The sequence below is a fragment of the Nicotiana tabacum genome, chromosome 12 (genome assembly GCF_000715075.1).
Source record: "Nicotiana tabacum cultivar K326 chromosome 12, ASM71507v2, whole genome shotgun sequence".
NCBI lineage: Eukaryota > Viridiplantae > Streptophyta > Magnoliopsida > Solanales > Solanaceae > Nicotiana > Nicotiana tabacum.
Genome location: NC_134091.1, coordinates 37432353 through 37447883, shown reverse-complemented (window position 1 = coordinate 37447883; position 15531 = coordinate 37432353). Strand labels below are relative to the sequence as shown.

The following is a 15531-nucleotide window of genomic DNA, read 5'->3' as shown; positions in this document are numbered from 1 at the left end:
ATTGATGGTTGTTGGCTTTGTATAGAAATTTTTGGTTCATGTTAAATGGTTGATTTGTATAAATCTCGTAAATAATTCTCTATGCGTTAGGCTTACCTAGTCCCAAGGAATAAATGCCATCATGACTCTTGAGGAGAGATTTTTTTTTGGTCTAACCATTTTTTATGTAGAAAAAAGCACCTGAAATTATATTTTTAGGGGCATGATATACAAATTGAACATAAAAGGAAAATGTTGCTTGATAATCTTATATACGTGTCTTACTTATCCAACTGTTGTCTTATAGAATACAGAAGCGAGGAGAAGTAATCTATATACATGCAAAAAAAGAATGAGATAAAGATAAAGAATTGAAAAATTCAAGTCATGCAAAAGTCAATGCACTAATGAAGTTGGGCAGATTTGGTTTTATAAAATCTGATGAGTATATTCCTATGCATTTTATGCATGTGTCTTAGAGTTGGTTGAAGCAACGAAGATAGTTGCTAAGATAAGTGAAGAGCAAATGGTCGAGGTTAGAAATTTGGTGGCGGTAGGGGACAAGAATGCTATTGGAACAAGAAGGGTTTCTTGGCGGGTATTGCCTTTGGCTTTAATTGATGTCTAAATTGAACTGTGGTTCCCCCCAAAAAGTAAAAGGTTATCTGCGCAAATGTCACCCTAGTTTCTATATGAATTGCAGATTTGAGATTGTCCTTTTAATCGCAAATAAAATAAAATAAAATAAAAAAAATTAAACAAGGCGGGACATAAAAATTAATTTGACCGCCGAAAAGCAAGTTTTTCAGCTGAAATCCAATCCGATGGGGTGACGGAGTAACTGTTGGGCCCAGCCCATAAGAGCCATCAGTCTCCGCTGTTGTTTCGATCGGATCTGGTTTTCTGGAACCCATAAGAGCCACCCGCCGCTATACTTTTTGAAAAGAGCAATCTTTGTTCTCTGTTTCAATTGAAATTGAAAAAGAGCAATCTTTCTGCAGTGGTGCATCTGTTTCAATAGAAAAAGAGCAATCTTTTCGCTCTACTTCTTTGTTCTGCTTCTTTGCTTACCAGGTAATACTACTACTCCTATATTTTAGTTTCAATTTCTTCTCAAAATCTATATATTAGTCTTTTGCTCTTCCCGCTTGTACCTTTAACTCCTTTTTCTTTTTAAAAATAAATCTTTGCACAATTTTACCTCTACAAGAATAGACAGTAATCAAGACTCCTCTTTTCCCACCTATTTGTACTTGTAATCCAAATTTCTGTAATCAAGACTCCGTTTTCCCCCACCTATTTTGTACTTGTAATATAAGTTTCTGTATGATTTTTGAGAGTATGTTGTGGCCATGTTAGTACTCATTGATTCTGGTAGTTGGAAAAAGAAAGAAAAATACAAACTTTATCTCATTCCGTTTAATTGTTATGCTTCAGGAGACTCTCATGGCGAAAAGACTGCAGCTTTCCAATAATTTTGCTCTAAAGAAGGTAAATCCTGCTACAAGACTTCTGCTACTATTTTTTTTCTCATGGATTGATTTGATGGAACTGCTTTTCTTCTCTATTTTCTAGTGTTCAAAACGAATTTGCACTGCAGAGGATCGCATTAGTCAGTTGCCTGATGAGATTCTGGTACATATACTGTCTTTCCTTAGCGTTAAGGAAGCAGCAGACACCAGTGTCCTCTCCAAGCGTTGGTTACCCTTGTGGAGATATATTTCTCGGCTTAATTTTGATGCTACCAAACCATTATACGAAGTATTACTGGATCACAAGCTTCGGAAAAGGCACATGAAGAAGTATGTGAGGTGGGTGAACCATACTTTGCAGAGGTGTAAAGCTCAGAGATTAGACCAATTTCGTGTTTGTTTCGATTTAAACAAATTCGCCCAGCATGAGATTGACAAGTGGCTTGAGTTTGCCTTTGCTAGGCAAGTTCAAAGGCTAGAGTTAGACTTGTTAAAAGGTGGGGAGAACCTTCGACTTTTTGATTATTGTTATACTTTTCCGGCCCAACTCCTTGATCTCAATCATTATGCTGGTCAAACTCATTCGAACTATGTCAACAAGTTCCCACCACTTTGGAATAATTTTAACTCTGTAAAAGTACTGTTATTGAAGTCCGTAAAAGTGACAGGCGAAGTTCTTGAGTTCTTCCTGCACAATTGTCCATTTCTTGAAGAAATGGTGGTTCGTGGAGCGGCAACGCTGGTTAATTTGGAAGTTGTTGGTCCTTCCCTCAAGTTGAAACACTTGGGGATATGGTCCTGCCCCGATTTAGAATCACTTAAAATTCGTGATACAAACCTTGTAACGCTTGGGACTTCAGCAGGACACAAATTATTACTTTCGAATGTTCCTATGCTGATTGAGGTAGACATTATGGACGCCACACGTATTTTGGATGATATATTGGCTCCGGTTTCCTGTGTTTTCTCTCAGCTGAAGGTCCTCAAAATAACTGCTAATTTAGGATTGGTCAGTGAACAAAAAATTTAAATGTCTATTTACCTTTCCTTTGCTTATGCTAATTGGCGTGTTCTTTATATCTCCCAGGTATATTTGGGGCATCACAAGTTTCCTGAACTCACCAAGCTCAAGAAATTTGTGGTAAATGTGCATATACTGGAAGACATGAGTGTCTTAGGTTGCATACATGTGATAGGCGCTGCTCCACTGTTGGAGGAATTTGAGTTGAAGGTAAGTGTCTGTCAAATTGATTATTTCGAGTTCTGGTGGAAGAAATTAGTGCTGCTTGTGCTTCAATACTTCAATTCAGTTACATCACAAATCAAGCTTGGGTAGAATAGATTATGACAAGCTGGACATAAATGCATGTTATTTAACAGGCGTTGTCTAATTTCTATCTATTGTAATCAGAGAGAATAACTTGTTTGTCTTCTATTCATGAATAAAATGTATTTATATTTATACACTTATATAAGACTATCAAAGGAAACTAATCAAACCAAGTAAAGGAAAATATCCTAAGAATTTTCTCCTACAATTGACTCACCTATCCTAAGTTGCTCCGACACGGCAGTTGAGGTGCCACACCCGTGTCGACACGACACTAGTATGGGTGTGGGTATGGGATCCATACCGGATCTGGTCAAACAATTTTGGATACTTTGACCACGACGGACGGAAAATTCGAGACGATATACAATTTGATTTCCGAAATCAAAACCAAAACTAGAGGAAATTTGAAGAAAATAGCACACTTTATCTAGGAAATCAATCATTTACTTCTCTACAACTTGGGAATAAAAAAAAATCCACATTTTACAAGCTATACATAAGTATTCCACAAAATTTCTCATAATTTAGTTATATATATATATATATATATGAATTATTTTTAGCCGGATCCCCGCACCTGTATCCATACTAGGATCTGTAAACCCGAATCTTAGAATATACATTTCAAAGGATCCGACTTCTAGATCCGCACCCGTGTCCGAGCAACTTAGCACCTATCTATAGAAAGTAATATATTTACAGCTCACTAATTATTCTGTAACAACTGTTTTTACTGTGCCACTCTAATAATCCCTGCACTTATATAGGTGTCCATTCTTCAATAGGTTGTGAATAGTTGAGCTGGCTTAAGCTTTGACTTGTATTTATCACCTGAATCCAAATCCAATCTTCCATAGCTCTTCCACTTAAATTCTCTTATCGAATTACTGCCTTAAAATCTTACAGCTCGTTTGGTATGGTGGAATGACTCCAGAATTGAATTCTGATTCTGACATTTCATTGGTATTACTAATTCTGTCGGTGACTTGATAGTTGACCGATTCCTCTGTTAACCGAGATTTTCATTTCTTCATACTTGCGCATATAGACATTTTTTTGTACTTGTACAGTGAATATTTTGCTCTCAAACTTTTCCTAAAATTACTTAGACTGTAAACCCACTTGTCCTCATTTCGTGAACCAATTTCAGAAAAGAACAAGCCAACAAGAAAGTTGAGAAGTAAGTTGCCATTGGTAGTCGATAGGTAGGCCTGTAGCCTGTGAAGGATGAATAGGCTAGAATAGAGGCTGTGGAGATGACTACTTGGACGATGTTGTTGGAAATCAAGAGAAGCATTTGGCAGGAGGAGCATCGGGAGTTAGTATCCCAACCAAATTACTCTGAGGAATAGGGATTTGAATTGATGGTATGTTCTGGTAATAGAATCGGTGCTGTAGAGAACACTTGAGGTAGAGGTTTATGTCATGATCTCTCTTTGGAGAGGAAAGTTTAACCCTTTTTTATATATACTGAATGATGAGATAGATAAACTATTGTGAAAATTTAGTAGAATCTCATTTAGTATAGAGCAGTTTGTTCATGGATATAATTTTCACCGACTCCAGCAATTTCATTGGTACACCAATTTCAGTTTTGAACGTTCCCAGACCCCAGTGTATTCCAATGCCATTTCAATGTATATGAACCTGGTATGGGATGAAGAAAGGGGACAATTGTCTAATTTTTCTTATTTTCTGTAATTCAGATATTTTAGAGTCTTAAGAGTATTTCTCAATAAGATTGGGTAGCAAGTAGTTACCGTGGAGTCAAAGTCATCTCTTGCAGATGAAGTCACGAGTCTTTGCTGGCAAAATTCTTGGTCACCGAGTAATCATTTCTATATGTTCTGCAGCCGTATTGATAGAATCCTTGAACAAACTTTCATTTTGATATGAAGTTGTATCTAATTTGGCGAGTAATTATTTCCCAGCACGCCAGCCATTTGTTTTCATATACCTTCTTGAGTATTGGCCTAGGAAAAGATAGAGGAACGGGAAAGAGTGGGGTAGCAGTTATTCATTTCCTATGGAACTCATTGCCTACGGGCATCAAATGACATTTGAAAACTATGAGATAAGCTCATTGGAACCTACTTGTGGGATTTCACTAGGTTTGTTGTTGTTGAAGCGCATTGGATATGCACATCCTGAACAGCATTTGCACAGTTGAAAATTAATTGTTGGTTTCATGTTTTCCAACATTCTTTCAAAGACTTACTTGACCTAAGCTTTTCTCTTAGAATATTAACCTGAAATGTGATAATAGGCACGGAAGTTGATAACTGTCAACAACAGGAATCCTCAGCATTTGCTTCTGAGTGATATCTGATTAAAAGTTACCTGACTTTATTGTTGAATAAAAAACATTTGAGATTGTAGAAGGATCAGAGTAACGTTCGATGCTTTGAGAATTGAGAGTTCATTTGTACTATGAACCTCAAAAGCTTAAAGTGCTCAAGCATATAAGGACAACATATGAAAAGCTGTCTAAACGTCCTTGGTGTTGATTTTGTTGTTTGAACAAATTTGAAATAGAATTGTACTTGTTAACAACAGTGCCTTGCTCTCCTTGATCAAATTAGCAGAAGATATGATAATCTTTTTGGATGTTTATATTTTGTAACTTATGAATGTCCAGAGGAGAAATGGTGGTGCTGTCCGGGGGATGGAAATTTTTTACTTTTGTGCTAGATTAGTTCTTTACAAGTTACTAATGAATTTGTGCTGATAGTCAAGGATGGCTAATGAGTTTGGCTACCAAGTTACCAGTTCATTAGTCACTTAGGGTTTAATTTGTACCTGATTCCAAGGCTTGTTTTAGAAGTTTTGCGTTTTATCAAGTGTAATGGACAACTTATAGAGATATTTGTGAAATGTTGAATTTGTCAACTTGAGAACATGTTATATTATGTGGTACTAGGAGTTGGTTCATTTAGTCAAATAGGGTTAATAGGTTTTAGACCCATTTATCATATTTTTCTTACTTCCTATTGATTCATGTTTTGCCTGTGTGTCCCCTTTTCTGATGTTATCTTTGACCAATAACCACTAAAGAATAACAAAAAAAGAACTGGTGCTCCAGCTAGCCTTTTAAGATATCTCGATTATCAAAAAAAGAAAGAAAGAAAGGGAACTTCATTTTCATATTTTGCATTCTTTTTGGGAAAAGGGTCAAATCTTGTACTTTGCAAAATGGTCTAGATATGCTATCCGTTAATAGTTGGGGTCAATCATGCCTTCACCGTTACAAAATTTGTCCATATTTACCCATATTTGCCAACTTAGCAAAAGGAATCAATAAAATATAGTAAAACCCATAAATAAAAGGAAAATAGAAAATTTCTTTTTAAAAAAAAAGAGGAAAAAGGAAGAAAGAGGAACACAGATTCTTCCTCCTACACCTACTAATCCGAATACTAACCTTCACCTTGCAACATCATCTCCTCCAAAGGCCATCATTATCTTCATCCCCTTCACCATGAAAAAGCCAAGGTGCGTATATGGCCTTGTTAGAGAAAAAGAGAGCCAAAAGGCGAAAAATAGGGAGCCCAAAAGGTCATCAAAAAAGTTTTCTGAAGACCTCTAGTAAAGAAAGACAGATGAGAGGTGAAGATTTTTGGGGAGGATAATCTGGAAATCAGCGGATCAACTTAACAGAATAATCGAAGGGGAGGACCTTTATACTCAATGGCGATGGAGTAATTTGAGTTGTTCTTCCTTCGCCAACAGAGCTCTGACCGGCATCATTCATCGGAGAAGGGCTTGCGGCGGGACATGTTTTACAATATTGTTGCCCACGAAGGACTTGAGCAGTAATAATCCTTTTTTTTTCTTTTATTTATATGGATTTATTATATTTTATTGTATCCGTTTGCTGAGTTGGCAAATAAAGGTAAATATGGGCTAGTGTTGTAACGGCGAGGCATTATTGATCCCAACTATTAATGGGGGGAATATCTAGACAATTTTGCAAAGTATAAGAGCAAATTTGACCCTTTCCCTTTTTTGGTTTCTATCCTACTTGGTGTCAGTTAGCTAGCTGCTTTTGGCACTTGACTAATTTAGATACGCACGTGGAAGTCCCACTTTTGGGGGTAACATGTTCTCTAAGAATGTGATTCTATTTTCAGAATTTGAATTCGAGATCTCTAATTAAGGATGGAGGGGTACTTACCACCCACTACAACCTTTGGTAGTTATATTATGTCATTCAATTCATAGTTAATACATTATATATACCTCCTTCCTTGATCAAAAAGAGGGATGCTAAATAGTAGAGATACTAAAAAAACATAAGAAAAGCACCAATGGGGGAGTTAAGGGGAGAGGAGGCCAGATGTTTAGTGTCATTCTGGGTGACATTGGGACAAATTGACCTGAATATTGGTAACGGTATGTGGATTTTTGCTAGTTAAGCTGTAACTTGTAAGTTCCCATGAATTGCTTTTACCTTGATGCTCAGCTGAGTTATTCTTCTCATTTCCAATATATTTCTTTTGTCATTTGAGCTTCTAACTGTGGTTATTCAATTTTCTTCTTGGCAGTTGAAGTGGATAGAACCCATGAGATCAAAAAGAGAGTGTAGGAAGGCCGCAAGATGTCCCCTCCATCACCTCAAAGTGCTCAGGCTGTGCGGATATTATGGACGTACCAGTGAACTTGAACTCGTTAGGTACTTTTTGGAAAATGCTATTGCACTCGAGAAAATCATTGTTGATTTCGGGCTCAACATGTCTCAAGTGTCCCTTTGACACTTAACGAAATTGAGGAGGAGCAAATGGCAAGAAAATCTGCTAAGCTCCAGCTTGAAGGTGAAGTACCTCAGCATCTTGAGTTGGTGATACTGTAAAACTAAGTTAATTACGGAAATAATGTGATGGTTTTCAGTTATTTGCCCCGTCCATTTAAATTTTATGCTAGAGTAGAAATGTATGATTGTATTTCTAAGGGAGCTATAACTTTGATCTAATTTATATTTTGAATTTTCTCAACGAATCCAGTAGTATGCTGTGTTGTTGGTTGTAATATTTGTATCAAGTCAAATTTACTACTATATCAGATACAACCAAATAATTATTACTTTAGCATCTCTAAAAGGAACGGCCATTTCAAAAGATTGCCTTGTGTTTTAGATTAGTTCATTCAAAGCCTCGGATCCCATATGATAATTACAATTTACAAGTACTTTAACCGTAGTAAATTCCAAAGTAAAAGAAAAATACGGTATGTTTGTAGAACGAGTACAGGAATTGTACCACTTAAGGAGTATAGGCTAAGGCAAGCAACCAATTCAAATAAACAAATTTTACCGAGTGGACCTTGTTGTACTTTCTGAAGTCTATTCCTTTGCTGCTAAGCTTAGAAAGATTTTAATTTTGAAGTTCAACAGGTTTCTTTTTCCATGCTTTACATTTTAGCCTCTTCTCTCGAATGGTAATAAGTTGGTCCTTACCAAGGGCTGTTGTCAGGTGGAATCTTCATTAAATATCTTTTTTTTTTCTCCCATTATATATTCACTTATCAAATTACTCATATTTATCTATTTTATCCTCCCAAACTGAGACTGTACCAGGAGTTAATTATGCTTAGATCTGGGCCTAGAAAATCCAGATATTGTGTTTTGCTTTCTGCCAAATGAGGTGAGTGCTCAAAGGCATGCTTTCTGTGTTATAACCCTAGACACACGTTGTTTACGTTTCCTTGGCCCCATATTTATAACCAATTATTCGTTCCATTTATTTTGAGTTTAAAACTGGAATGGTAATCTGTTTCTTTTCATTTCAATAATGAGAAAACAGACAGTCGTACCTTAATTAGAAAAACAACAACATATCCGGTGTTCTTACAGTGTGGGTCTGGAGAAGGTAATATGCGTGCAAACCTTATCTTTACCTTGTGGAGATAGAGAGGTTATTTCCGATAGACCCTCGGCTTAAGAAAATTCTCAACAGGTTTGAAAAAGAAAAACGATAGTGAAGAAGGCATGTTAAAATAATGAAGAGAAGAACAATAACATCAAAATAACAGAACAATAAAAAAAATCGACACACAGGAAACAACATGTAGTAATAAACTAAGATAATAGGAGAATGATAATGATAATAATAATAATAATAATACACATGATATGGAAAACATGGAACACATACGGTATCTCAAACTCGATTGCCTATTAACCTTCTACTATAATTCTTGACATCCATATCATACTATCTAGGGTTATGTCCTCTGTAAGTTAGAGATGTGCCATATACTATCTAATCTCTTCTCCCCAATACCTCTTCGACCTATTTCTACCTCTCCTTAGACCCACAATAGTCAATGTCTCACACCTTCTTACTGGGGCATCTGTGCAACTCCTTTTCACATGTCCGAACTATCTCACCCTCGCTTCCTTCATCTTGTCAACCACGGAAGTCACCCTCACCTTGTCCCGAATATCTTTGTTCCTAATCTTATCTCTCCTAGTATGTCCACATATCCATTTCACCATCCTCATTTTCGCTACTTTCATTTTCTAAGCGTGAGAGTTTTTGATTGGCCGACACTCCACCCCATACAACATGGCTGGTCTAATCACCACTCTAAAGAACTTACCTTTAAGTATTGGTGGAACCTTCTTATCATACAAAACACCGGATGCGAGTTTTCATTTCACCCACCCTGCTCCAATATGTGGTACATCGTTGCCAATCTCCATTACTTGGATTATTGACCCCAAATATTTGAAACTCCTCTCTTGGGGATGACTTGTGTACCAATTCTCCCCCCCCCCCCATGAGGTATGTCACTGAACTAGCACTCTAAGTACTTCATCTTGGTCATGCTTAACCTGAAACTGTTAGACTCTATGATCTGTCTCCAAACCTCTAGTCTAGCGTCAACTCCGCCACGTGTTTCGTCAGTTAATACACTTCAATTAGAAAAAATATTGTCAAACTCAACTATGATCTAATTTATGTCGAAATTTGCTTATTTTGACCTAATTTTCTTAACGGATCCACCCCTTCTCTGTGTTCTTGGTTGTAAATATTCCTATCAAATCAAATATACAAATCAGATACGACCAGATAATTAATTAGTAGTATCTATATCTAAAAGGAATAGTCATTTGCACCTTTTGGTCTTCGATGAAAATTACTTAATGTTCAAACTAGTAAAACGCCGTTAAATTTAGAAATAATCTTTCCTAACTCTTGAATATTAAAAATAACTAAAAATACCTATATAATTTTTCTTTCAAAGGATAATATATTTATATAAAAGTTCATACCTTCAACCCAAATGTACTTTACAAAACTTGATCTTCAAAAACTACTAGTCAAAGTCAAATCAAAACATCAGTACATTTCTTTGGACTAAGGTATATAAATGGATGTCAAAGTATCTCAGAAATAAAACAAAACTTTAGGGGAGGCAAATTCATTTACTAGGAATTTGGGTGATCACGTGCTTCATGTGGTATTTATTAGGATTACGACCAAAAAATATTATTTCAGATAGTCCGAATTATGCTTTTATCGTCAACAAAGAGAGTCGCTCGATAAAAGAAGTCAGCTTTGAGAATAAATTATCCCTTTATTGCCGGGCGCTAGTTGAAACCAAAAATTACAAAAAACTCTTAGATTCACGACGAGAAGAGGAAAGAGAAAACAAAATTATTTGACATATAAAAATTGAAAATTTTGAACCATAATTTCAAGAAGAGGTCTTAACATGCAACTTGCTTCTTGTTTTCACCACCTAGAGCCGCCCGATCATTTCTCGAAGAGCATTGGGCCGAGGGGCGAAGCTATATTTACTTAAAGGCGGTTAATTGACCACCATTCGTCTAAAATTTACACTATATATATAGTTAAAATATTAAGTTTTAGAGGTAAATAACATATATTGAACACCCTTCGTCGGGGAATTATTTTCATATTTTTTAAATTTTAACACCCTTAGAGAAATTCCTGGCTTCGCCACCCGTTGGGCCTCCTATTCAGGCTTATTCTTTTCTCTCTTTTGATTCTTCGACTTCTTTAAGAGTATATTTGTCAAGTTTGATCACTGTATACGATCGAAATAGATTTCGGCTTTAGTACGATTGATCAAGTTCGAATATAATCGATCGAAGTAATACTTCGAGATGAGTTCCGAAGATGGTACAAACAAGCTTCGAGTTTGAGGGGCCGATCAATGTACAACTCGATATTATAATCAAGCTCGAATCCAAATCGAGCTACGATGCAAAGTAAAGTTGTCGAGCTTATGATCCAGAGACCGACCAACATTGACCCTGAATTAATTAAAGGGTCCGAGTCAGAGTTGAGCTCAAGCCAAGATCGAGAGCTCGAGTCAAGACCGAAAACTCGAGTCAATATCGAGCTTATAGACAAGAGCCGTTTGCAATCCCACTAGAGGAGAGAATCTTGGCAGGAATTATGGAAAAGCTGATCTATCATGGGTCTCCCACTACGTATTTTTAATTATATCTAAAGTAAGATCCCTCTACTATATAGGGGATAGTTATTATTTTTGTAGAAGGCAAGTTTTCAGGCTTACATTGTAATCCAAGCACCATACTCTCCCATAATAAAGAGTTTTTCTTTCAACTTCTTGAATTGATTCCACTTATTAAGTCCTAAAATTCATTTTCTTTACAACCTTATCTATTCCGCGTTCTTTGCAGTCCATACTTGACATTTCTATTTATCCTTACGATTTGTATTAAAATTGCACCACATATCCTTAGAACTACGTACAAATTCAACTCTATCCGTTTTTCGGGTAAATAATTTGGCGCCCACCGTGGGGCTAAGGATAACAGTGGTTATTTGATACAAATCTGAAAAATACGCCATTGTGTTTTGCGCTTGTTTCTGAAAATATCTTGGATTTCGGATTAGCAATGACTAACTACCAATCAAATGGCTTCACCAATCGACAACAGAGCCGATCTTCAAGATGAGAATAATAACTTGACACCCAGTATCGAAAGACCACTCGTAAACACTGTTGGAGCTTGAATCGGAGCGCCGATAGATATCAATTGGCATGTAGCAATTGAGGAAAACCTACATTCTGAACCCGAAAAAAGCATTTATGGTGGCACTTGGTCTGCAGCTCGAGATACCCATAACGTTGAGGAAAACGACGTTAGGTTGCGTATGATTTTCGAAATGTTGCAAACTCAACAGGCAGCAATAGCTCAGTTGCAAAGCCAAACCCAGCTACAAAGCATGCCCGAGCCCAATCCACATCGAGAAATCACCCACAGAACGGAGCAAGCCATAGTGAAGTCTAATGAGCAAGAATCGGGGACTACTCCCGAAATTACTAAATTGCTCGAGAAACTCACAAAGCGAGTCGAAACCAACGATAAAAAAGTAGAAACTTATAACTCTAGGGTCGATCAGATCCCGGGAGCTCCACTAATGATAAAAGGGTTGGATTTAAAACAATTTGTGCAAAAACCTTTTCCCTCAAGCGCAGCCCCGAAACCAATCCCCAAAAAATTTCGTAAGCCCGAAATTTTCAAATATAACGGAACGACCGATCCCAACGAGCACGTCACTTCTTACACATGTGTCATCAAGGGGAATGATTTGGAAGACGATGAAATCGAATCTGTGTTGTTAAAAAAATTCGGAGAAACCCTCTCGAAGGGAGCAATGATTTGGTATCACAACCTACCACCAAATTCCATCGACTCGTTCGCCATGTTAGCAGATTCTTTTGTGAAAGTACATGCCGGTGCCATAAAAGTCGCAACAAGGTAATCAGACCTCTTCAAAGTAAGACAAAAGGATAACGAGATGCTGAGGGAATTCGTATCTCGTTTTCAAATGGAACGAATGGACCTGCCACCAGTCACAGACGATTGGGCTGTTCAGGCTTTCACTCAAGGTTTAAACGAACGAAGTTCGACGGCTTCACGGTGGTTAAAGCATAACCTAATCGAATACCCAGCCATCACGTGGGCCAACGTGCACAATCAGTACCAATCAAATATTAGGGTCGAAGATGACCAATTGGGGTCTGAATCTGTTGTTCGAAGGGATATTAATCGAGAACAAGGTCTGATCGAGGATCGATACCGACCGTACAACGGAAACCATAGAATCAGCGAATCGAGACATAACCTCGGACAAAATAACAAGAGAAGTGATCGAGGTCAAGGGTCCCGAGGGCTGATGAGCAGAAGTAGGTTCGATAGGCCTGTCGGATCTAAGGAAGCACCTCGATTATCGGAATATAACTTCAGCATTGATGCATCTGCCATCGTTTCGGCTATCGGACGCATCAAAGACACTAAATGGCCTCGACCCATGCAGACTGATCCTGCCCAGAGGAATCCCAATCAAATGTGTGAATATCATGGTACCCATGGCCACATAACGGAAGATTGTAGGCAACTAAGAGAGGAAGTAGCCCGGTTATTCAACAAAGGGCACCTTCAAGAATTTTTAAGCGATATGGCAAAGAACCATTTTATAAACAGGGATTTCGGCAAGAAAAACGAACAAGAAGAACCACAGCACGTCATTCACATGATCATCGGCGGTGCCGATACCCCTCAGGGACTGGTGCTTAAACGCACTAAGACATCGATTGTGAGAGAAAAGCGATCTCGAACTCAAGAATACGCACCCATAGGAACTTTGTTCTTCAATGATGAAGATGCAGAAGGAGTCATACAACCTCATAACGATGCATTAGTAATATCCGTACTCATGAATAAAACTAAAGTTAAGCATGTGTTGATTGATCCAGGTAGCTCGGCCAACATCACCAGATTAAAGGTCGTAGAACAACTCGGCCTGCAGGACCAGATCGTACCCGCAACCCTGGTTCTAAACGGATTCAATATGGCATGTGAAACCACCAAAGGTGAGATAATTCTACTGATAAACGTAGCTGGGACCATCCAGGAAATGAAGTTCCACGTGATCGAAGCCGACATAAGATACAACGCCCTTTTTGGAAGGCCATTGATCCACAATATGAGAGCTGTACCTTCGACCCTACACCAGGTCCTTAAATTCCCAACCTCGAGAGAAGTCAAAATAGTGTACGGAGAACAACCAGCTGCAAGAGAAATGTTCGCCATCGAGGAAGCGAAACCAATATCCTCGCCTTCGCCAGTAAAGGGATCGGGCTCAGAAAGGGAACGAGATGCCAAATAGCAATCACAGACATCGTCTTTGACCCGACAAGATAACCAAAAGACCAAAGAAGATGATGATCAGAGGATCCCTCGATACTTCATGATTCTCGATGATTTCGACGCTACCAAATCAACGATTGAGGAATTGGAGAAAGTCACACTAATCGAGCACTGGCCCGAACAGAAGGTATACCTGGGAACGAGGTTGATCCCCGAACTCAGGAAGAAACTTATTCAATTTATTATCGATAACATTGATTGCTTTGCTTGGTCCCATTTAGATATAACAGGGATCCCATTGGACATAATGATGCATCGGCTAAGCTTGGACCCTAGTTTCAGACCGGTGAAGCAAAAGAGAAGACCCCAGTCCGAGGTAAAGCATGCATTCATAAAGGACGAGGTAACCAAACTTCTCAAGATAGGGTCCATTCGGGAGGTGAAATATCCCGAATGGTTAGCCAATGTAGTTGCAGTGCCTAAAAATGGGAACAAACTTAGAATGTATGTGGATTATAAGGATTTGAACAAAGTATGCCCCAAAGATTCCTTTCCGCTGCCCAACATCGACCGCATGATCAATGCCACGGTCGACCACGAGATCCTTACTTTTCTCGATGCCTATTCCGGGTATAACCAAATCCAGATGAACTCGGAAAACTAGGAAAAGACTTCATTTGTCACCAAATATGGAACATATTGTTATAATGTGATGCCCTTCGGGCTAAAAAATACAGGAGCTACCTACCAACGCTTAGTAAATAAAATGTTCGAAGAACAAATAGGTAAATCAATAAAAGTTTATATTGATGACATGCTAGTTAAGTCCCTGCGCGCAGAGGACCATTTGACCCATTTGCAGGAAACGTTCGAGATTTTGAGGAAATACAACATGAAGCTCAACCCCGAAAAATGTGCTTTCGGGGTCGGTTCGGGCAAGTTTCTTGGCTTCATGGTGTCAAATCGGGGAATCGAGATTAACCCCGATAAAATCAAGGTCATCGAGGACATCACCATCGTGGACAGCATGAAAGCCGTAAGAGGCTAACGGGATAGATTACAGCCTTAGGCCGATTCATTTCGAGATCATCAGATCGAAGTCACAAATTTTTTTCTCTACTCAAAAAGAAAAACGATTTTGCTTGGACCCCGGAATGCCAACAGGCATTAGAGGAATTAAAACGATATCTATTGAGCCCGCCATTACTTCATACTCCAAAAATAGATAAAAAACTTTATTTGTACTTGGCAGTATCCGAAATCATAGTAAGCGATGTCCTAGTTCGAGAAGAGTAAGGTACGTAATTTCCCATTTATTATATAAGTCAAATCTTAGGAGAAGCAGAAACTAGATATCCGCACCTAGAAAAACTAGCACTTGCACTGATAAGCACCTCTAGAAAATTAAGACTGTACTTTCAATGTCACCCCATATGTGTATTAACCACTTACCCTCTTCGTAATATTTTGCACAAGCCCGAACTATCAGGATAATTGGCCAAATGGGCTGTCGAACTCAGTGGGTACGATATCGAATATCAACCCCGTACGGCCATCAAGTCTCAAATTTTAGCAGACTTAGTGGCCGATTTCAC

At 38.1% G+C, this 15531-nt stretch overlaps 1 protein-coding gene across 2 annotated transcripts; it reads left to right on the top strand.

Annotated features, from left to right (window-relative positions):
• Positions 1 to 739: 739 nt before the first annotated feature.
• On the top strand, positions 740 to 7776 carry LOC107769539 (F-box/LRR-repeat protein At3g26922). 2 transcript variants are annotated; one of them, XM_075226358.1, is made up of 5 exons: positions 740 to 1053; positions 1417 to 1470; positions 1555 to 2460; positions 2539 to 2682; positions 7329 to 7776. In XM_075226358.1, the coding sequence occupies exons 2-5, from the start codon at positions 1426 to 1428 to the stop codon at positions 7533 to 7535; spliced, it is 1302 nt and encodes a 433-aa protein (XP_075082459.1). In that variant the 5' UTR covers positions 740 to 1053; positions 1417 to 1425; the 3' UTR covers positions 7536 to 7776. The 2 variants fall into 2 exon arrangements, with proteins under 2 accessions (XP_075082459.1, XP_075082460.1); XM_075226359.1 differs by having other exon boundaries at positions 779 to 1053; positions 1555 to 2430.
• Positions 7777 to 15531: the final 7755 nt, after the last annotated feature.